Source organism: Lutra lutra, chromosome 3, assembly GCF_902655055.1.
Source record: "Lutra lutra chromosome 3, mLutLut1.2, whole genome shotgun sequence".
In the NCBI taxonomy this organism is placed as follows: domain Eukaryota; kingdom Metazoa; phylum Chordata; class Mammalia; order Carnivora; family Mustelidae; genus Lutra; species Lutra lutra.
Window position 1 is genome coordinate 74,508,031 of NC_062280.1, and position 23,765 is coordinate 74,531,795.

The 23,765-nt window shown below is 36.4% G+C and overlaps 1 protein-coding gene and 1 pseudogene across 2 annotated transcripts in view; one reads left to right on the top strand and one right to left on the bottom strand.

The window, feature by feature from the left end:
- PDE11A (phosphodiesterase 11A) overlaps positions 1 to 23,765 on the bottom strand; it is a 421,382-nt gene that overhangs the window by 332,888 nt on the left and 64,729 nt on the right. For both annotated transcript variants that reach the window (XM_047722279.1, XM_047722276.1), the window contains exon 2: positions 4,646 to 4,804. In XM_047722279.1, coding sequence (XP_047578235.1) covers positions 4,646 to 4,804 — 159 coding nt within the window. The remainder of the gene's footprint in view (positions 1 to 4,645; positions 4,805 to 23,765) is intronic.
- Positions 22,759 to 23,613, top strand: LOC125095790 (cytosolic 5'-nucleotidase 3A-like; annotated as a pseudogene).

Genomic DNA, 23,765 nt, shown 5'->3' on the forward strand with positions numbered 1-23,765 from the left:
CTCTTCACTCACCCAAGAATACCAAAGTGATAAATTACTTGGATGCAAGCAGCATAATCATACCACCTAAATCAGCTAGCTTACACATATCACTGAAGAACAGGGACATTTGCTAGAAACCCACGAAGTGAACCAGGGAATTCCAATCATCTCCTTTGTATGATCTGCCTTTGTGTGCACTTCCAATGTGACTTACAGAACTAGTAATTTGTCAGTATGTAATTTAAATTATTAATATGTGCCTATGGTAGACTATTATTTCACTCAAAACTCTAACCACTGCTGATAAAATTCCTGCTATTGTGCTAGAATTTTAAAGAGTATGATGATTTTAAAGTAATTAAAAGTGAAATTTTTAGGTAGGGTCTGGATGATTCTCTGTCAAGTGAAGATTCCTGCATTGGATGAAGGCAGGGTTGGTGGGAATTATCCTGATGACCTTTCCAGGCTTTTCCATCAACTTTATGTGATACAGCACAGCCACTGAAATATAGGCATTGAATTTTCAAGAAACACAGTAGGATCTTATGCACAATTGCGTTAGATACATAAATAACCCAGAAATGAATATACTACATTTAATTTTCGGTTTATCCTGGGCAAATAATTTGCTGATTCTCATATTGTAAAATGTTTGGAATTATACCAAACACAACACAGCTGATACTCTCCAGAAGCTGACATTTTAAGATATCAGGATCTACAAATCATATTACGCTAAATGTGCAATAAATTTCCCACTATCCATACAAACAGTGGCATAGCTATTACATGTATAAAGTAAAATCACAAATAAGGTTCAAATTATTTTAGTCTTACTTTGAAATAGATGACAACATTTCATGAAGTTCATTTACTGGTAAGTGCTACCTTAAGCATTTTACATTTCCATCTATTTTATCCCTCACCACAATGCTATTATGGAGGTTCCGAGGCTAAGAAAAATTGAGCAACTTGGCCAAGGTCACTCAGCTAATAAGTAGCAGGGCAAAGACTTGAATCTGCTTTGGAAACTATCTGATTTGGAGTCCCCTACCTAGCACTGAGTTTGGGCCTTCCAGTTCTCTTCCTTTTTCCCTTACTTGCAGGCCATACTGAAAGTTATGTTGCTTAAGTTAATACTGGTGAGTGTGGGAGGAGGTTGTCTGAAGCTGGCTGGCACACTGAGGAAAACTAATTTGAGTTTTAAAATGGGGACTGAACAAAGTTGGGAGGGCTCTGCAAAAAAGAGGTATAGGCAAGCTACTACTATTATAAATAGGTTTAGTATTCCCGAAAGCTATCTGTATCTTGGAATGAGAGCTATAAAACTTTTCTTGCCCTTTGACTCAGTAATTTCAGTCTTTGGAATATACCCCAAGGAAATAACACAAAAGAAAAAGGTAATTTGTTCAAGATGTTCATTCAGGGGCTATTTTGAATTAGTGAAAAACTGAAAATAACCCGAATTCCCAGTAATAGGACGGTGACTAAGCAAACAAGGTTATGCAGAAAAAAAAAAACTTCATAATCTCTAATAATAGCAAATGTAGACTACATTCACATGTGGACATATATGTAAGAAATAACTCTAAAAAGTAGAATACAAATTAGCATAAGCATAGTCTTATGCTGAGACTTTTGTTTTTTCCTTGTGCCAAGTAAAATACTCTGTGCATTAACAATCACATGAGAGAAATGTAAATTTATAAAGACGCATATGCCTCATTTCATTGTTGTAACTCCAATAGTGGAACTGGTATATAGGCTGTCCTTAATAAAAATGTATAGACCACTTATATAGAGCTAGTTTTTGAACTGAAACCAGACTGTATCTGGCATGTATTAATGTGCTATCAGTGAGAGCTAATTTTTAATGAGGACTTACTATGTGCTAGGCGCTCTTCCAAGTTTTCTCCCTGTATTATTTCATATAATCCCCCTATAGCTCATGAGATAAGTATTACTACTATCATCTCTCTTCCAAGAGGAGGAAATTGGAGCACAGAACAGCTAAGCAACTTGCCCAAGATCACAAAGGCTATGGCAGAGATGGATTTTCAACCAGGCTAGACTGTTGCTATGATCTATATGCAGCCATTATGCCACAACATCTTCTCTTATTTGAAAGAAGTTTCTAGATCTTGTTCTTTCCTATTAATCATTTCTAGATTTTGTTTTCTGCTTTTCTTCTTCACCACTTCTGTTTTGTCTATAATATATAGAATCCTTGCAGGAAAGAACAATAACCAGATATAGAAGTTGAGGTAAAATACTCTCCATCTAGTGTCACCTGCATGAACATAATCAACTTGCCTGAACTGGTAAGAATTCATCCAAGAAGTAAGACTAGAGTAGGGTTTTTTAAATCAGGTGAGGGAATTGTAGAGGCTGAAAAATAAAATGCTACTGTGGGCACATGGGATAATTGCAAATGAGAAAAATATAACACATGGAGGAAATGTGATACTCAAACAATGTTGAATCTAAGAAATAAGTTACCTGAGAATAAGTGACAAATATAGAAGAACATTTAAATCTCTTGGGAAAATGGTAATTTAAAAATAAAAATTTATGGTTTATATTTACCTAGTATCTTATATTTTACAAAGTATTTGTAATTTATGATCATATTTAATTCTCATGCTGTAAATGGTGAATAGTATAGTTGATGGCGAAAAAACAGAGTCACAAGATTAAGTGTCCACCCAACCAGGCCCATTTGTCCACAGTGGGGCTGGACCTCCGTCCTAGCCCTCATTCTCAGTAGAGCTAAACACTGATGCTGTTCAAGACAAAGCCAGGTGCAGAAAATCATTCAGAGCCCATGAAGCCCTAGGCCATAAGTAAACAACCACTAAGAGAAGTCCAGAAAACAAATCTAACATAAGCACAATCAGAGATGAGCATTAAATATATAACAGGATCCTTTCAAATGAAGGAGGCAGAGTAAAGACAGGACTACCATCCATCAACTAAACTGTTTGGGAAATGTGGGCAGGTGGTTATGTGTTTGGAAAAACACAAAACTCGAATCCTATTATCTGAATCCTTATAAAAGGCACATTATTATAAGACTCTCACATTTGGTGCAAAATAACATTTTTGCTTTATCAGTACATTCCATGGAAGCATCTGCAGAGTGAATGAGGCAGCGTCCATTGTATACATCCCTAAACACCCTCACCTTCACCCAACTCTGTCTTATGGAAGCCTAGGCTTTCTTGAAAGATCAAAGCAAATGCTGCCTGTTCCTAGAAGCCTCTTCAGGTTCTTCAGGTGAGAAACTTTCCCTTTCCCAGGCATTCATAACGTGTTCTAGATTGTCTTATTGATGATCTTGCCTTCTGCCTTGTTCAGCGCCAGGATGACATAACACACTTGGGATTTATCTTTGTGTTTCCTACAGCCCCAACACAAGTGTCTTCAGACTGTAGTTTTTCACTGAATTGGTGAGATATTGTCTGAGGTCCTATCAAGCTCTCCCCCATAGCCTCATGAGATGCTTACTACTACACTTATTATTATCATCTCTCTTCCAAGAGGAGGAAATTGGAGCACAGAACAGTTAAGCAACTTGCTCAAGGTCACACAGGCTATGGCAAAGAAGGAATTTCAACCAGGGTAGACTGTTGTTGCTGTACCTATATGCAGCCACTATGCCACGCATCTTCTCTTACCTGAAAGAAGTCTTTCTTTCAAGACATAAACTGCAAATGTTTATAAACCTTTTCTGGAATTTGGGATACTCAAATTTAACTACAGGTATGACCTCAGTAAAGGACTCTTTTCACTTAAAAATCTTGTCTCCTTATAATCACATTTTACTCTAACCTTTTGTATCAGAACATTTGCATTCATTTAATGAATTAGTAATTAGCACTAGCAAATAGCAAGCTTACATCCAGAAGGTTACATTATAAAGTCTCTTTTTTAATCAAATAGGTATATGGCAGTCATCAAACTTAAACTAATTTGAGATTTGCTTTTACACAAATTTCATAAATATCTTACCAGATTTTATGCAATATGAAAGTAAGAGCTTCAAAGCCAGAAAGAACTCCAGCTTTTTGAAGAGTCTCTCTTTTAATATGATCTGGTGAATAAACTGTGGTGAAAGAACTTAAAATTTCAGAACAAAAATACATCACTTCTACTAAAGTCAACTGTTCTTTGGGGACAAAAAATAATGTTTTTTAATTAGTAATTTAGAATAATGATTAAATAGCATTCATTTTATTGAGATTTTTATAAAGAACTGAGAAAACAATTCTTCATAGTAGTTATGAAAACACAAGAGCAAGTGTTGAGTTTCTGAAACACAATCATCTTCCTAATTCCCTATCTTCCCTTGGGCCATGTGTGGTGGTGGTGTGATCCTCAATTAAAAAGCTTGCTTATAAGGAAGATAAAGACCACGGAAAGAATACTACTGAGGCTTGCAATGAAAAGTAAACTAAGAAAAAGATGAAGTAATTATTTTCAATTTTACCACATTCTATGAAATATCCAAAATTTCTATTACATTTTGTGTAACATGAGAAAAAGCTCTTTGATCTATGAAGAGGTTAATCTAACAACGATTCACACAAGTCTTGTCCTTTTCAGGGAGAATAGCAATCAATGATCAAGGAGCATACAAGTCACAAAAGGCATGAAAACTTACTTTTTCATCATCTTCAGTAAATGGAGCACCTTCAGGAATCTTGTTTATCGCTTGGGCCACACCAATAATCTCACCGTCACTGCTTCGGATAGGCATGCACAATAGTGACTTTGTCTTGTATCCAGTTAGCTTGTCAATTTCATCATTGAATCTTCGATCCTAAAAATAAGACAGAGAGTGAATTAAATGCATGTGTGTTGTTGTCAGGCAGAAGGAGAGAGAAGTGTATTTCTGTTTATGATGTTTTATCACCAGGAATTTTACCCAAAGAATTCTTAATAATAATAATACCAGATTTGATTTCATGTTGAAGTCACCAAAGGAACATAAATGAAAATAAATCACTACCATAATTATTAAACATGGTCAATTATGAAAAAAACTTTAAACCCTCAAAGTTAGAGAAGAGGCAAGTGTTTGTTTTTTGGATTTTATTTTTTTTTTTTGAGAAAGAGGGCACACACGCTTGAGAGCAGGGGGAAGGGCAGAGGGAGAGAGAGAAAATCTTAAGTAGGCTCCATGCGCATCATGGGGACCATCACAGAGCACAACACGGGTCTCGATCTCAGGACTCTGAGATCATGACCTGAGACAAAATCAAGAGTTGGTTGCTTACCCAACTGAGCCACCCAGGTGCCCCCCAGGGGCAAGTGTTTTTAGTGGAACTCCACCCTGCTATTTATTCAAATCTGTTATTTTACATAGACAACTGATTATGAAGTATCATAAAAGAAAAAGACCATAAATTCATATTAAGTACTATGAAAAAATATGCAGAAAAACACCACTTTACTTCTGGTCAAAATGTCCTATGAGAAAAGAATCTATGAGCTCACAATGATACTATTAAAAAAATAAAAACAAAAACAAAAAAAACAGTGTCATAAGAGGGAGGAAAGAAAAGGCTTCTTTATAGAATGTCAGCTTTAAAAATGTAGAAGGAATGGTAAATTATATATTATTTATTTCACAACTACCAATATAATAATATACACAAGCAAGGATCACCAATGGATGCTAATACCACTGTGTGAAATGTGGTTATATGGTGGTTATGTGGAAATATTGTTAAACAGAATATTCACAAAGTCTCAGGGTACCACTCCAATGACTCCCTCTTAAATTCAAAGAGAAAATGATGTCTTTATAGTAAAGACACAGGGTAGACATGTTAAACAAGTAATCAAACTTAACATTACCACTAATGAGCCAAAATAATATCATATGCCTCCTGATGGAATGCAATGTGATGAGGACATCATCAAAAACATAGTGTTCTTGTCAAATGTGTAACATGAATCTGACCATTCAGGAAAAGAAAACTAAGAAAAAATGCAGATTATTGGTCATTCTATCAGAAGTCTGACTTGAACACTTCAAAAATATCAGTATTGGGGATGCCTGAGTGGCTCAGATGGTTAAGTATCTGCCTTCGGCTCAGGTCACGATCTCCAGTCTCTTGGGATCCAGCCCCACACTGGGCTCCCAGCTCAGCGGGGAGTCTGCTTCTCCCTCTCCCTCTGCCTCTCCCCCTGCTTGTGCTCTCTCTACCTCTCTCTCTCTCAAACGAATAAATAAAATCTTTTCAAAAAGATCAATATCGTGAAAGACAATAATTTTTAATATAAAAATAAAATAGGGCCATGGGAGCTGTGCTGGTTTAGAGAAGACTTAAGAGACCTGAAATCTAAATAAAATGTGTGATCCTTCATTGAAAATTATTGTGGAATTTCTGGGTGTGGAGGGGTGACAAATAGAGAAAGTTGAACAAGGACATTATATTCCGTAGTATTGTTCTATCAACATAAACTTTCATAGGTGTGATAGTGGTATTGTAATTAAGTACGAGAATGTTATTTTTTTAGGATATACATGTTATAGTATTTTGGTGTGAAATGTCATAATACTTTCAAATGGTAAGAAAGAGAAAGAAAGGAGGGAGGAAGAAAGGAGAGAGAGAGAGAGAGAGAGAGAGAGAGATAGAAAAGAGACTGGCTCTTGAAAAAGGTAACAGAGGCTCTTTGCCGAGCAGGGACCCTGCTTCTCCCTCTCCCTCTGTCTACTTCCTTGCCAACTTGTGCTCTCTCTCACTCTGATTCAAGTAAATAAATCAAATCTTAAAAAAGATTTGAAAAATCTTCAAAAAAGAAAAGAAAAGAAAAGAAAAGCTAACAGGGACTAAAAATGTTCCAAGGAAGATGATAAACTAGATTCTGGCTCACTGCTTCAAGGGAGGGACTGAGTGGAGTGAAGCTTCTCCCAAGGACTTCAATATTCTTTCTGAAAAGATACTTAAAAAGCAACAAAGGCCCATTGTCTACTACCATCTAGAGCTATGAATTTCATCTAAGAGTCAGGGAGGCTGACTGTGGACAGGGTGACAGCCTCAAAACCAAACACTGTTGGCCTTCTAATGAGTTATCTATTATATCATCTTTGTTATCTTCAGTATCACAAGGACAGGAGCCCTTAACTCCATACTAAGACCTGGTTTTGGTCTGGGGACTCATCCAAGCTATCCTAACCTTAGTTAGGGAGGGAAGAGCCCTGAAGGAGAGAGGGAAATCAAAACCCAGATTAACCAAATCTCCTGCTCAAAATGAGCCTGCAACCAAATTTTCAGAAGAGCACTAATTTGTATTAATTTTTTAAAAATTCACCGAGGAACAATTATGCGCCAAGCTGTGAGCTAGGAGATATAGCAGGAAGCAAGAGAGGCATCATCCCTGCCTTCACAGAACCTGCAATCTAGTAGTTGAGGCAGATGACATAGAAATATATAATCGTGTGTTGTAGTAAGTGATACTAGGAAAAGAGAAGGGTGTCATGAGAGAGACTTAATAGGAGGTACCTATGTCTATGGTCTATCTGAAAACAGGATAAGTAAGCTATAGCTTGCATCATGAGTAGGGATTAGCCAAAGAAAGTTGAGAAGAAGTTTCCAGGAAGTTAGAACAATACACATGAAGGTCCCGAAGAAGGAAAAAACTTAGTAAGTTCCCCAAATTCCAATGTCAGTGTGGCAAAAGCACAGGGAGTCAAAGGGAGAAAGGAGGGAGGCAGGAGCCAGATGGTAGCAAGCCTTACAAGTTTGGAAAGGAGTTATAACATTAACCCTAAGTACAGTGGAACATCATTGAAAATCTTGAAGCAGAGGATGATATGACTCATTATCCAGCAATTAGCATTCCCTGAAATCACTTATAAGTTTACTTGTTCTTCCTCTGTTAGTATATAAGATCTAAGACAGCAGAGATTTTATCTCGTTTCCGGCTTCCTACTGGCATATCATAGGTACTCCACAGTAGTTTTTTTTTAGTCATAGGAATTTTTTTTAAGATTGTACTGCAATTATGCAAAATATAGAAAAGTTGGAAAGGACCTAAGGCTCCACATTTCATTCCTTAGTGTATATTTAGAATACTTTTGCACATGTACAGAAAAGAAATGCACAAATGTTGACTGCAACATCAATTATGAAAAGAAAAAGTGAAAAACCATTTATTTCAATTTTGGTCAATAGAAAAATAAACAAATTATGATCTCTTGTTCTGATATCATACTATGCAACAATTTTAATGAGTAAACTAAAGCTACTTATATTAACATGAACAAATATCAAAAACATGTTAAGTAAAATAACCTGTAATCTGATACCATCTATATAATACCACTAATATTTAAAAACAATCCTAAACATTACGTATGGGTTCAAATATGTACCAAAAGTATAAAGTATACATGAGAATAATAAACTCTACATTTATTTAAGTGGTTACCTCTGGGAAGGAAGGGGGAATAGCGTCAGAGAGGGGTACAGAGGAGGCTTTAACTCTACCAACAATTTTCTTTCTTTAGAAAAAAAAAAATTGTGAAGCAAATATAATACAATGTGAAGATTTTATAAACCTAGAGGGCCTATTTCCATCTAAATGCTTCAATATTTTATAATAAAAAGTTTAAAACCATGTTTAAAAAATTAAGAACTTTGTGGAAGATAATACAGGCTTGGAATATGAGAAACCAATTAGGAAACTTCAATGGTCCAGGCAAGGCAAGAGGATGGTCTGAATTAAGAGAAAGGTGATGAAGGTAAGACAGATAGGTTGGAAGTTGCATGTACAGTACTTCCTGATGGGTTAGCTGAGGTTGGGAGGGCTAGAAAAAGAAGAGTATATCTCTCATTTTAATTTGAGAAACTATGTGACTCATGTAAGAAATGAAATTTAAGAAATTTAAGAATTTGGGGCGCCTGGGTGGCTCAGTGGGTTAGGCCGCTGCCTTCGGCTCAGGTCATGATCCCAGGTCCTGGGTTCGAGCCCCGCATCGGGCTCTCTGCTCGGCAGGGAGCCTGCTTCCTCCTCTCTCTCTGCCTGCCTCTCTGCTTACTTGTGATTTCTCTCTGTCAAATAAATAAATAAAATCTTTAAAAAAAAAAAAAAAAAAAAAAAAAAAGAAATTTAAGAATTTAAGAAATGAAACAAATTAACATGGGGAAAAAAGGGAGAGGCAAACCATAAAACAGACCCTTAACTATAGAGAACAACCTGAGGGTTGCTGGAGGGATGGGTGGAGGGTGGGCTAAATGAGTGATGGGTAATAATGAAGGCACTTGTGATGAGCACTGGGTGTTATATGCAAGTGACGAATCACTAAATTCTGCTCCTGAGACTAATATTCAGGAGTAGAATACTCCTATACACTATACACTATATGTCAACTAACTACAATTTAAATAAAAAATTTAAACAAAAAAAATTGAGAAACTATGGATGAAAGTGCCATTTACTGGAATGGAGGAGATGCAGATTAAGGTGAAAGTCTACATATAGAAACTCAAGAAAGTTGACGAATCAGTTTATTAAGCAAAGTGATGTGCATCTTGTGACCTCAATCACAAGCTGCGTGTGAGAATTAACTGAGAAGATTTTCAAAAGACCAGAGCCTGGGCTCCATTCTAAACTGAATCAATGAAATTAGGCATTGGCATTTTTTAAATGTTTATAGGTGATTCTCATATGAGAACAACTGTCCTGAATCATAAGGAGATTAATTACTAGTGAGATCAATAAAATTCACTGATAGGGAATGGCCTGAGACGGGAAGAACTGAGGAGAGCACCACATATTCTAGTGGTTGCATATCAGATGGGATGGACTCTGTTAGACTGGACTTAAAAACCCACTCTGGAGTAGACATGGCCCATTTGTTCTTACCTTTGTGATAATTTGAGTCTCTGGAGAAGGGCCTCATTCACCCAAGTCCAACTCTGCGTAGACTAGCCACAAAGACTGTGGAGTATTCATTGTCAAACTATCCAAAGTCCCATGAGAACAATAGACATGGAGATGCTTCAGCATGACTGGGGGCACAAAAATATTAATAACCCTCCTACCACCTCTCCAACTCTCTGTATCCATCTGATAAACTTCTAACACAAGGCAAAAAAATAATTACGTTGACATATGTGGTGTTAATCTTCCAATTTAAAAGCTGTGCTGAAAGATTTATCTCATTAGGTTTTAGTGTTTAAAAAAAAGTAATTCATCTTAAAATATGCTTTGTCCAAGTCTTCATTACACTATTTATGGGATAATTCTTACAAATTAACTCAAAACCTGATAGAAGCCATGTAATGGGAGGTGAGAAGAGCTGATATAATTGTACACTTTCTTAATGTATATTAATCTCTAGACTAATTTTCTAACTTTAAAAAAATGAAGAAAGTTGAGCACAAAACTGAGGTATAAGTTAATTATAGGAGAAGAAGTAAACTAGGGAAATAATTAGTTAAAGAAACATATTACTCTGATGTGATATAGGGAAGGAAAGTTTAAAAACAGAAGACAGCAAAAAATACAGATTTCACTTGCCAACCCATGACCACAAATGAGTGTGGTAGTAAGGGAAATATAGGACGTTTTGGAAGATGTAGCTGGAGGCCACATTTAGTGTAAGGTCAGAAAAAATCCTCCAAAGAAAGTGAAATGTTTAAGCTGACACGCAAAGAATCAATGTCTCAGAAAGAGAAAATAGTACCCAAAATGCAAAGCAGTAGAAAACTGTTAAGTTTGAGGAATTGGAAGAAGTTGAAGATAGCTCTCAAATGAAGAGTCTGAGATGGGACAGGAAAAACCGGCTGGAGACTCATGAAGGGGTGCCTAGTGACCTGGTTTAGAATTATTAATTTATCACAGGAAGAGGAGGGCACTGGAGGGTTTTAAGAAAGTGGATGGGAGTGATAAAACTGATTCTTCATTTTAGAAATACCACTCTGGCTTACATGTGAATAATGGATTGGAAGCAACAGATCTAGGTGAGAGACAAACCATCTCTGGACTGTGATGGTGGTTAATGATGGTGGGGGTGATGAGAATGGACTGAGTTGAAAGATATTTAGGTGATAGAGTCAGTAGGACTTGCTGATTAATTTGATGAAAGGTTGCAAAGGAGTAAAAACTGACTCCATATGTTAGGTACAGGCACCTGGGTAAGTGGCAGAGTGATTAACTGAGTGAGAAACACAAGAAAGGACAGACTCAAAGGTGGGAATAGGAGTTCCCTTGTATACATTTTGAGGTTTAGTTGAGTATAGGTCATCCATACAGTGGTATTTCCCCCAAAGTAGTTTGAGAGATAAATAATATTTTTTTTCTTTTTAAATTTCATGAAAAATACTTAGAACGGAAAGTAGAGATAGTTTAGGTAAGAGATCAATAACTTTTAACCTGAGGTCTTCAGAAGTTCATCCCACTCAATAGCAAAGATGGCCAAGTAAGGAGAAAACAGGACCAATAAGGTAGAAACACTGGCCTATTTATTGCTGAAAATAGCAACTTGAATAGGAAACTAACAAATGCCTCTAGGTCTATAATGAAATATCACATGGAGAATAATGTCCAATTTTTACTCTTCTCCCTTAGGACAAAAGAACAAGAAATGATCTAGGACAGGTGAGATTTCTAATAAGTTAAAGTAAGGGCTTCTTTAATAAGGTTGTTAAAATCTGGAATGAGTTTCTCATGATTGTGGTAGACTCTTCTTGCTTTAAGTATTTTTATGTCATAATACTTTTCCTATCTCAAATATTTTAAGTATAACTGCTCTTATAAAAAGTAGTGCAGAGATTTTCTCAGCCTTTTGTGCAGACCTATTTTTGCATATGATGCTATGATTTTTAATATTTAAAAGAAAAGTAATAAGGCCAAGAGCAATTTTTACTTTTTAGCAATGGAACTGAACTCTGCCCGCTATATAGAGAACAGTAATTTGGTACACTTCTTCCTCAGGATCTGCAGCCGATTCTGCAAGTTCCTCAGTCAAATGTGATGCTACATAGCACACCCAAAAAATTGGTCTTACCTATAAGATCTACTGAGGGTATAGAAAGAATGGACTTCTGTAGTCTGAGTTTTCAGGTCCTTAAGAAAAGGGTTCGCTGCACTCAAGAATCCCAGCCAGCTCCAAAGAGACACAATTTAGAGACACATAAGGAAAAAAAGCAAAAGGGAGTCCATCCCTTCTTTTCATCTTCTCTGAGAAACCAGTCAGGGCTCCCCAAGGCAGGAGCCAGAGCTAAGAATTTTATCCAGGTTTCAGATTCATGACAAGCATGGATCACATAAGATCTCTTTCATCGTCTCTGTATTTAAAGCTTATCTCCCCAACACTTTATAGTAAAATTTTCCAGTGCTCATGATTAAGCCAAGAACTGGTCTTGAGCACCATTTAACCCATAAGGATGATCGTTTTAACAATTTCAACCCTAATTTGGGTTCTTCATAACCAAAATGATCAGACTTTTCAAATCTGAGAATGTCGACATGGTGGTAATCTTGTTTTTAGAACATACATATGAGGAAACATGTAAATGCATAAAGGCCCTATTAATTCCATGATATGTTTAATGAATTTGTATCTGAGTCATTGTTTCCATAAATTATAGAGAAAAGGTGATACAAGATATTTGTGTATAGATGGTATTTCTCCTTTCTACAGACACTTATACATTCATAGGAATAGAACAGTGGTTGGCAACCCTTGGTAAAATTGGACTCATGCGAGGAGCTTTAGATAACTACAGTGGTCCTAGCCAACCAGTTACATCATATAGCTGGGAGGAGGGGCTGGATAGGAGATCTGACTTGGTTAAGAACCACTGAATTAGAAGTCCCTTAATAAGTCCAAGGCCTCCAGGGCTCTGAGCAGAATAGATTATAAACCTCTGCTTTAGAGCTTTCAGGACAAGTGTATGTGTTAACTGTGCTCTGTTTCGTTATGTTTTCTATCCACTTTTCCCCAAGGCCGAACCTAACAGGCCTGTACACCTTCTCCAGCACCCTTCTATTTCACCCCTGCAAAGAAAGGTTTGGATATCAAGTTCAGTCCCATGTTTTATCTACATCTTTTTAAACTGCCAGATGGAATTGCAATGTAGAGAAGCTAGAAATATGAACTGTAAAAGGAATAAACCTTGAAACTCAAACTGATAGACTGCCAAACTGTCTGAGGCTTAAACAGAAATTGCTTTTAGTGGTATATCAATTAGTAACACTCATTTGATCCTCATTAATAAAAGCATCTCCTTTACATTTATGATTTATCATAAACATCACTTATTCTCTAGAAAATTCTTAAAAGGCTAAGCTCTTGAAAATTTTGATTTGTCTTTAAAGATTTCAAATGTACTATCCTGCTTTTATCCATACCAAGGATAACTAATTGTTCTGAATTGAGGTAAGGCTTGAGATTATAATGCATAAAAACAAAGACATAACTAGATAGTTAATTCTTTGGGCCTCCTAAGTTAATGCTTGCTGAGAAAAGTACAAAATTTTCATCGTTGTTCTTAATATGTATTCACAGAATGTCATTGCCCTCTGGTAAGTAAAAATCTTGTCTCTCTGAATTCTTTAGATTTGAATAGTACAAAATATTACCCCAAAATACATATGTTTTAGAGGCTTCATTTTTTTAATGGACCTTAAGTGGTGTGGTGGGTGGTGGAGCACTTTGCAAACACAGAGAGGTCAGCCCTCTTTGGTAAATGCTTAATGAGCATACTTTCATTTAAATCTTCCAAGTTGAATTAGCAGATAACCTATGCCATAAAAGAATTTAATATGAGGTTTCGAAACCACTGTTATTGTCATTTGAACTCGTTATTCGGTGTCATTGTCATTACCTAGTTGCTTGGATGGTTATCCATTTTAGTTATGTTGCTAAAGTCAACTTGGTTTGCTGGTGTTCTTTCTTTGTTCTTCCCTTCTTAGTTGGCACTTTTCTTTGGCCCTTACTATAGTCATCATGGCTATTTTTGTTCATCTTTCTTATGACAAATACAAATATATCTCAAGGCAAAAGACACAAGACAATGGGAAAACTACAACACAGTTGAAACCAAAACTGTAGATGGGGTGGTACAAAAGAAGGTGATGATATTAAACTTCTTTAATTGAGACCACAGATCCTTATTACAAATATACTGTAAGTCTACAGATATATTGTATGTAGAATTAAAATACAACTCCATGGTCTATAAGTTTTACTGTGTGTAACTAAAATGTCTGAGAAAAGGCCAGTACCTGAAGAGAAAGCTATGCAAAGAGTCAGCCAGAGGCACCTTCCTTCCTATTACAGAGCAGACATCCAAGAACTGCAGTGAATCATGGAGGTGAGGCTATAAGGTAGAACCAGGAAGGTCAAGAAGTCTGCAAATATGAAGAAGGGTTGATCAGCATGGAGTCGTGGTTCAGGCACCAAACAGTCAGGAACCAGGAATACAGGGAAAGCCAAGGACAAGACAGTGATGCATGAAAAACCAGATCTGGGTTGGGAGTGTGAATGTAACAGCGATACACTAGAAACTTGGTCTCACCATTTGTTAAGACCTAACAAAGGTGGGTACTTGGGTGGCATCTATTAAACTTCTGTCTTTGGCTCAGGTCATGATCTCGGGGTCCTGGAATCCAGCCCTGTTCAGTGGGGAGACTACTTCTTCCTCTCCCTCTGCCTCTCACCCTACTTGTGCTCACTTGCGCTCTCTCTCTCGCTCTTCAAATAAATAAATAAATAAATAAAACTAACAAAGACCACCTCCAGCAGAAACCTCCTTGTACTTTTCAAACTGTGGGCCATTGAGATAACCTGAAAAGTGGCCTCAAAATATAACTAATTCATTAGCAACTGTATCAGTCAGGGCCTGACCTTTCCCACCCAGGCGCCCTAGTGCTCTCTACACTTTTAGCAGGATATAGCACCAGTCTAAATAGCCCTGCTATTTTTTTAAGCTATCATTGTCCTGGCTATGAAATTTTTTACCATAAAAATTCAGTCCAATTGAACTGCTACACAGACTGTCAAAGGAATTTGATATTTTCTGAAAATCACAGAGAACAAAGGACAAAAGGATTGCCAAGATACTATAGTTGGGCAACTTTCTCATATAGATAGATCTTTCAACTCTTAAAATCTGACCTTCTCCACATTTAATTGCTAAACATCACAACATCATATGTGGCACAATGTATATAATGCTAGAAGACATCCTGAATTTCCAAAATGATAAATATTAGAAACTAAAAATTAGCAGCCTGACACTGGTTCACAAAACAAAATTCTCAACAAACTATTAAACCAGTAGATGATAAGTTTGAAAGAAAGTGATTAAGAACATATCTTGCAGCCACAAGAGTGTTCAACCACTCAAAGTTCACATTAGAAAAGATCAGGCTCTTTCACTGGGAAGAAGACTTGGAAGTTGCATGTCACTACTTCCCTAGGGCTCGTTGGTTCCATGTTCACTGCATTCCCTCTATAAGTCACCCTGACCCTGAAATCCTCTTTTCCTGTCCTATACCAGGCTCTCCATTTCACTGGTGCTCATCCTAGGTTGGCTGCAAGTAAACAGCAGAACTGAGAGTTCTTGGACACGCCCCAGAAGTTATAAGGTCATGTGCATCACGAAACAGTGTGGCAAGAATCTCTAGCCCTCTAATATGAGGCAAAGAGCCATGTATCAAACTGAAGGTGCTGATATGTGGTTAGGTCTATCAGAGGTTTGTTTCCACCAGCACAAATCATTCATAAATAATCTGGACAGACACAGGAGTGGACTCAGCACTCAGGGTATCTTTTCCAGGATAAAGCACCAAGATGCTTTCTAAGAAATGCTTATAAGTAGGAGCCTTCTAGACAGATATCCTGGAGAACTGAGTCACCTGATTTTTGGCAGGCTTGTCTAAATTATTCCACCTTGGATAGGATGAATTAGCCCCTCCTGAAACTGGTCTCCCTGCCTGCTGCCTTGTTCCAGATATTTCCTTGACTGGCTGACAGAACACCATGATGGCCTTTTTACAAAATAGATTAAGTCCTTGGCAGAGCCAACCATCACAGTTTTCTGGTCTGGGTTTGGCAGGTTAGAAAGATTAGACAAGGTCAGGAACCATTCTATAACCGTTCCATAAATCTCAATTCACTTTAATAAAATGAGCAGTTTAACCACCTACCATTCTTCCCTGGTTTAGGGTATGCATAGGATGGAACAACAGAAGCAAAATCCACAAAGACCCTGGGCTGCCAAATCTATAAGACTCTTTCATGCTCCCATGGACAAAGCAGTAACAGGTTTCTAATATCAATGGGAAGTTCAACTTTAAAACTTTGTAGTGTCTCAATCCCTCTGTTAACTTAAAAAGAAAGAACATCTTATGAGCATGTTTCCCCCACCATAGCCTACCCACCAACATGCACATATACAAGAACATCTGATACATCTGGCTACCCCGTACACCCAAACACAGGATACTTCATACTATTGGTCATGTAGACATCAAACAGTTAGGAAAACTGACTACGAGCTGGATCAGCAAGGTGACCGATTTGAAATCATCATGTCAAACAACTGTATCATACAGAATATATCATTTAACTACAATGCACTTTAGTTAGAAAAATAAAATAAAGAAATAATATACTTGAAAATTTAATATACATTGCTGAACAGCTTATCATTCAGAAAAACCAAAATGGAATCATAAACTTTTTAGAAAATATTTAGAAAAATAACAGGGTGCTTTTATAAATATTATGTATCAAAACAAGGACAGTTTTGTATAACAGAGTTATAAAGATTCTTTTTTAAAAATTTTATTTATTTATTTGACACAGAGAGAGAGACAGAGAGACATCACAAGTAGGCATAGAGGCAGGCAGAGAGAGAGGGGGAAGCAGGCTGTCCACCAAGCAGAGAGCCCGATGCAGGGCCTGACCCCAGGACCCCGAGATCATGACCTGAGCTGGAGGCAGAGGTCCAACCCACTGAGCCTCCCAGGCACCCCAAGTTATAAAGATTCTTAAAGTTTTAGTCTTAAACGCTTACATTAGAAAAGAAAGAAAAGTTCAACTTAGTGAAGTGAATATCCAGCCACAAGGAATTAGAAAAAAAAGAATAGCAAACAAAACTCAAAAAGACGAGAGAAGATGATAAAAATAAGAGGTGAAGTCAATGAAAAAGAAAATAACTGTATAATGAAGAAGGTCAATAAAGGTCCAAAAAGTAATAAAATATACCAATCTAGAGAATATAATCAAAAGGAAAAAACAAGAAAGGTATTAAAATTTTTTTAAAATTTTATTAATTTATTTGACAGAGAAAGAGAAAGAAAGCACGAGCAGGGGGAGCAGCAGGCAGAGGGAGATGGAGAAGCAGTCTCCCCGCTGAGAAAGGAGTCCAATGCAGGGCTCGAACCCTGGACCCTAGCTGGGATCATGACCCGAGCAGAAGGCAGATGCTTAACCAACCTAGCCCCCCAGATGCCCCAAAAAGGCATTAAAATTTTTAAATAAAAAGGGGGTAAAGCTATAGTTGCTATAGAGATTAAACAGATAAAATGTTTTGAACAACTCTGTGTCTATAAATTTGAAAACTTAGAAGAAATAAACAGATCCATACATGTTAACAAAACCAACTCTTTAAAGCTTTTAAGAAATTGAATCAGTAGTTTAAAATAGTTCCATTAGGTGTGTGTGCAGGCATGTGTACACACGCAAATACACACAAACACACACATACACAGGATCCAGATGAATTTCCAGGAAATTCTACCATTCAAGCATTAGGAAATTCTAATCTTACACAAAGTATTCCATACAATGGAATAAGAGTCATTTGTAATATAACACATTTCAGAACCAGACAGGGATATTATAAGAAAGGAAAAATATAGGCCAATCTCACTTATGAGTGAGTACAGATGCAAAAACTCTGAAAATAAACATTTTTATAAAACAAATCAGACAATGTATAAACAGGATAACTTATTAAGACCAAATTGGTTTTTACTAGGAATTCTAGATTAGTTTATCATGAGAAGCTCAATTAAAGTAATTCAGTATATTAATAATTTGAGGTAAAAAAAATCAAATCTTAATAGAAGCCAAAAAAAAGAAAAAAGGATAACCTTTTTTATAGGATAACCTATATTCATTTGTGATTTAAAAGAAGAGAAACAACCTCCTTAGCAAACTGGGAATGGAAGTCACTTTCTTAACCCAATTAAGGGCATTTCAGAAGACCCAGAGAAACTTCATACCTAACAAAGAGACTTTGAAAGCATCCTCTATAAGCTCAAGTTCAAGATAAGGATGTCTGTTTTCATCAACCCTATTCTACATTGTACTAGAGGTCCCTACACAGTAAAGCAAAAGAAAAAAATAAAAGGTAAAAGATTGAAAAGAAACAAAAATGTTCATCATTTGTATATGCTATGATTGCTTATGAAGAAAATCTCAAAGAAAAAAAAACCTTAACACATAGGGATTACCTAATACATGTTTGTTGAGGAAATAAGCAATAAAATAGTTGTGCAGATTAAGTGAAATAACCTGTGTCAACTATTTGTCATATAGTAGAAACTTAATAAATACTACTTTCCTTTCCCTTAAAATTTACATTTTAGTTATTTATGTCATGTTGCCAAAAATAATTTTAAGTAGGAATTTAATTTAATAAGAGAGATGTTGAATCAAAATCAATATACAAAAGTGAATTACATTTCTAGATATCCACAACAATTAGCTAAAAAGTAAATTTTTAAACCACACAATTTAAAATAGCTAAAAAACATTTTTTAATATCTACAATAAAGTAAAAAATGTTAAGTCTTCTATAGAGAAAGCTTAAAAATTTCATTGAAAGACATTAAAGAATAGTGACTAGGAAGATCTGTCATATTATCAGTTAAGAAGACTAAATATCATAAAGTGTGTTATAATTCTCTCCAAATTGATCTTTAACTTCAGCACAATTCTAACAGAAACTCAACAAGCTGATTACAGAATTTACAGGAAAGAAAGGAGGGCCAATAAAAGCCAAGATACTTCTGAAGAACAAGGTGTGGGGAGGGGTTGGGAGATTCTCTACCAGATATCAAGACTTACTATAACCAATGGAAATCAAGACAGTATGATATTAGTGCAGGCACAGACTAAGAGTCCAAAGGAAGAATAGAGGGCCTAGTAATAAATCCATGACTATATGGAAAAAGAATTTATGACAAAGCAGACATTACGGGTCATGAGAAAAGGTGATCTAATCAATAAATGACACAAGGTCAATTGTTTAACCAAACAGAAAAAAACTTGAAGTTGTATTCCTTTCCTATGCACCAACACAAAAATGAATTGCAATTAAATACTTGATATAAAATACCAAGTTATAAAATTTGTCAAGGACAATATCAAATATTTTCTCTATAACCTTGTTTCTTAAATAAGAAGCAAATAATGTAAAATTTAATGAGAAGATTAATAAATCACAGTAAAACTCAGACTTTAAACTCACCATTAAGAATGAAAAGCAAGAGTACAGGCAAGATGGCAGAGGTGTAGGGGACCTAAATTTTGTCTGTTCCCATGAATTCAGCTAGGTAGTTATCAAACCATTCTGAACACCTACAAACTCAACAGGAGATTGAAGAAAAGAATAGCAGCAATTCTATGAACAGAAAGACGACCATTTTCTAAAAGGTAGGATGTGCAGAGAAGTGAATCCGAGGCAGTATCTGGGGAGATAGGCTGTGGGGGGAGGGAGCCTCCATCAGCCACTTACCAGCAAGTGAGAGAGCAGTGGAGAACGAAATCAGAACTTTTAGAAGTCTGCTCCGTGAAGGGACATCATTCCAGTGGCTAAGCAGGGGGTGGAACCTTCATTGGGACAGTGTGGTCTCAGGACCCTCAGGGTTACAGAAAGAGGGGGATGCTGAGTGTGGCAGAGCTCCCAGGTATCAGAGCAGGGAGGCAGGCTCCTTCCTGGAGGATGCAGCTGAGGAGTAGGTTCTCAGCTCAGAATTGCCATAAACCGTGATCCAAGGCACATTTGGACCACTGCTTCTCAAGCAGGGACCCCACAAGTAGCATATCCGGGAAGAATCCCCTTCCTTCACTCGGAGGAGCAGCATGGGAGTACGCTGAAGGAATAGACTGGGTTTGGAGACTCCAGCACCATGCACCAGAGATAGAAACATTCAGTCACAGGCCAGGTGAGCTCAGTGTGGCCAGGGAGACAGGAGTGATTGACTGCTCTGCTCTGAGGGCACACTGAAGAGGGGGACCCCGAGGTCTCTGCTCCTCTGACTCCTCCAGGGCTGGAGATTGGGAGACCGCTATTTTCACTCCCATCCTCCAAAGCTGTATGGAAAGTGTTCAGGGAACAAAAGCCACGGAGAGCAAACCTGAGTAGATTACTTAGCCTGGCCCCTGGCAAGGGTGGTGCAATTCTGCATCGAGCAAAGACATCTGAAACTCACTGCAACAGGCCCTTCTCCCTGAAGATCAGCAAGAACACCCAGCCAAGACCAAGTTTATCCATCAATGAGAAATGCAAATCTCCAGTGCTAGGGGAATATAGCAGACAAAATTCATGGCTTTTTTCCCATATTTTTTTATCTTTTGAAGTTAAGTTTTTAAAATTTTCTTTATTTTTTCTTTTTCTTTTTCTTTTTTTGAATTTTTCTTCTTTCTTATTTTCACCAACATCTTTTCAGTTCCTTTTTAAATATCCTTTCTAATTTTCATTCTTACAGTCATATTTTATCCCTTCATTGTATTTAACCTTATTTTTTGTATATATATATTTTTTTCTTTCTTTAAAATTTTGGGGTACAGTTTCTTCTAACAGACCAAAATATAAATTTGGCATATGACTTTGTTCTAGTCTCCTGCCTGATCACATTCTCTCCTTTTATTTTAAAATTCTTTTTCTTTCTTTTTTCTACCAACTTCTCATCAATTCCTTTTTAAAAATATTTTTAGATTTTCTTCTTTACAGTCATATTCCATCCCTTCATTGTATTTCCCCTTATTTGTGTGTGTGTATATATATATATTTTTTTTTTCTTTCTTTCTTCAAAATTTTAGAAGGCAGTTTCTTCTAACAGACAAAACTACACCCCAAATCTAGTGTGGCTCTGTTCTATTCACCAGCTTGATCATATTCATTCATTCATTCATTCACTCTTTCTTTCTTTCTTTCTTTTTCCTTTCTTTTCCCCCTGGTTTCAGGTATCTTCTGATTTGTTTAGTGTATATTTTGCTGGGGTCATTTTTACCGTTTACCATTTTGTTCTCTCATTCATCTATTCTTCTCAAGACAAAATGGCAAAATAGAAAAACTCACCTTAAAAAAAAAAAAAGGAACAAGAGGCAGAACCAAATGCCAGAGACCTAATCAATATGGACATTAGTAAGATGTCATAACTAGAATTCAGAATGACAACTATAAAGATACTAGCTGGGCTTGAGAAAAGCATAGAAGATACTAGAGAATCCCTTTCTGGAGAAATAAAAGAACTAATATCTAACCAAGTTGAAATAAAAAAGGCTATTAATGAGGTGAAATAAAAAATGGAGACTAACTGCTAGGATAAATGAGGCAGAAGAGAGAATTAGTGATATAGAAGACCAAATGATGGAGAATAAAGAAGCTGAGAAAAAGAGAGAAAAACAACTACTGGATCACAAGGGGAGAATTTGATAGATAAGTGATACCATAAGACAAAACAATATTAGAATAATTGGGATCCCAGAAGAAGAAGAAAGAGAGAGAGGGGCAGAAGGTATATTGGGGCAAATTATAGAGGAGAACTTTCATAATTTGGGGAAGGAAATGGGTATCAAAATCGAGAAGGCACAGAGAACCGCCTTCAAAATCAGTAAAAATAGGTCAACACCCCATTATCTAAGAGTAAAACTTACAAGTCTCAGAGACAAAGAAAATCCTGAAAGCACTCAGGACAAGAGGTCTGTAACCTACAATGGTATAAATATTAGACTGGCAGAAGACCTAGCCACAGAGACCTGGCAGGCCAGAAAGGACTGGCATGACATATTCAGAGAACTAAATGAGAAAAATACACAGCTAAGAATACTATATCCAGCTAGGCTGTCACTGAAAATAGACATAAAAAGCTTCCAGGACAAACAACAACAAAAGAATTTGCAAACACCAAACCAGCCCTCAGGAAATATTGAAAGGGGTCCTCTAAGCAAAGAGAGAGCCTAAAAGTAACATAGACCAGAAAGGAACAGTGACAATATACAGTAACAGTCATCTTACAGGTAATACAATGAAACTAAATTCTTATCTTTCAACAGTTACCCTGAATGTAAATGGACTAAATGCCCCAATCAAAAGACATAGGGTATCATAATGGATAAAAACACAAGACCCATCGATATGCTGTCTATAAGTAACTCATTTTAGACTCAAATAATAGTAATAACCAAAATAAATAAATAAAATCTTAAAAAAAAGAATGAAAAGCAAGCAATAAAGTAGGGAAAGATATTTACAATATATATAACCATTAAGGAGGTTGGTCTTCAAAGGGTTCACTGTGAAGCATGTGTATGCCCTACAGCCTACTATAATCAGTCTCTTCTTTTCCTGGCTAAGAGACAAATGAAGGCCCTGGCTGGCTATGTCAGTGGGCTCAATGCCAGAGTTTGTGTGCTGGTGGCACTGGTGGTATTGACCCAACACATATTTACCTTGAAGAGAAGGATACAGAAGAAGATCAAGATGATTAAGATGAATATTGAATAGCTAAGAAATGACTAACTTAAAGTCTGCTATCTTTGTGAAAAGGATACCAAAACTCTAGAAACATCCAGTTCTCATCAAGAACCCTACAAGGGTAGAAAAAAATTGTCTGTGACCATGGTCTTGTCAAAGGAGGAGCTGCCATACTTCTGGTAATAATCAACTTTGATATCACACTCAGGAAATACAAAGGGAAAAGATGCCCAACACATTATAGTATCATCAACAACTGTAAACTACTTATAGATAAATGTAAAAAAAAAAAAGATATTCAACTAAAAGAAAAGTATTATGTTATTAAAGTTGATCTTGTTCTTACCAGAGACTAGAACTATCCTTATATGGTAGAATAGAACACTAAGTCACATAATCTGCCAGTTGAACAAGCTTTATCAAAAGCTAAACTTAAAGAAATTATGGAAGAATCTGATGTCATGTTCAAGGAAGGAAATAAGAATTTATTTGATGAGCTCCAACAACACAATATCCCTGTGTTCATATTTTCTGTATGAAATAGGTGATATACTACAAGAGTATTACCATCCAAATATCAAAGAAGTGTCCCACCTCACAGATTTTGATGAAAATAAGGCTTTCAAAGGACAAAGAGGGGAATTAATACACATATTTAATAAAAACAGAATATTTCAATCCACCAAAAGACAATAGCAACTTAATGCTTTGGGGAGACTCCCAAGTAGACTTACAAGTAAGGGAGCTAATATTGAATATATTCAGAAACAGGCTACCTAAATGATGGAACGGGTAAACTTTTAGGAAAGTACCTGAGCTCTTTCAATATCATTTTTGTACAATTTCATACTCATTCAAGATAGCCAACATTATCCTAAAGAAGATTCTATAAACACATATATTTCAGGAACACCTCTCTCTCATAGAAACAACTGATACAAAAACTCATCTGTTCATCTTGCCTTTCATCTTCATCCTGCCTTTCAGCAAGATGAAATAAAATAAAAAATAAAAATAAAATAAAAAATAAAAATATATTTATAA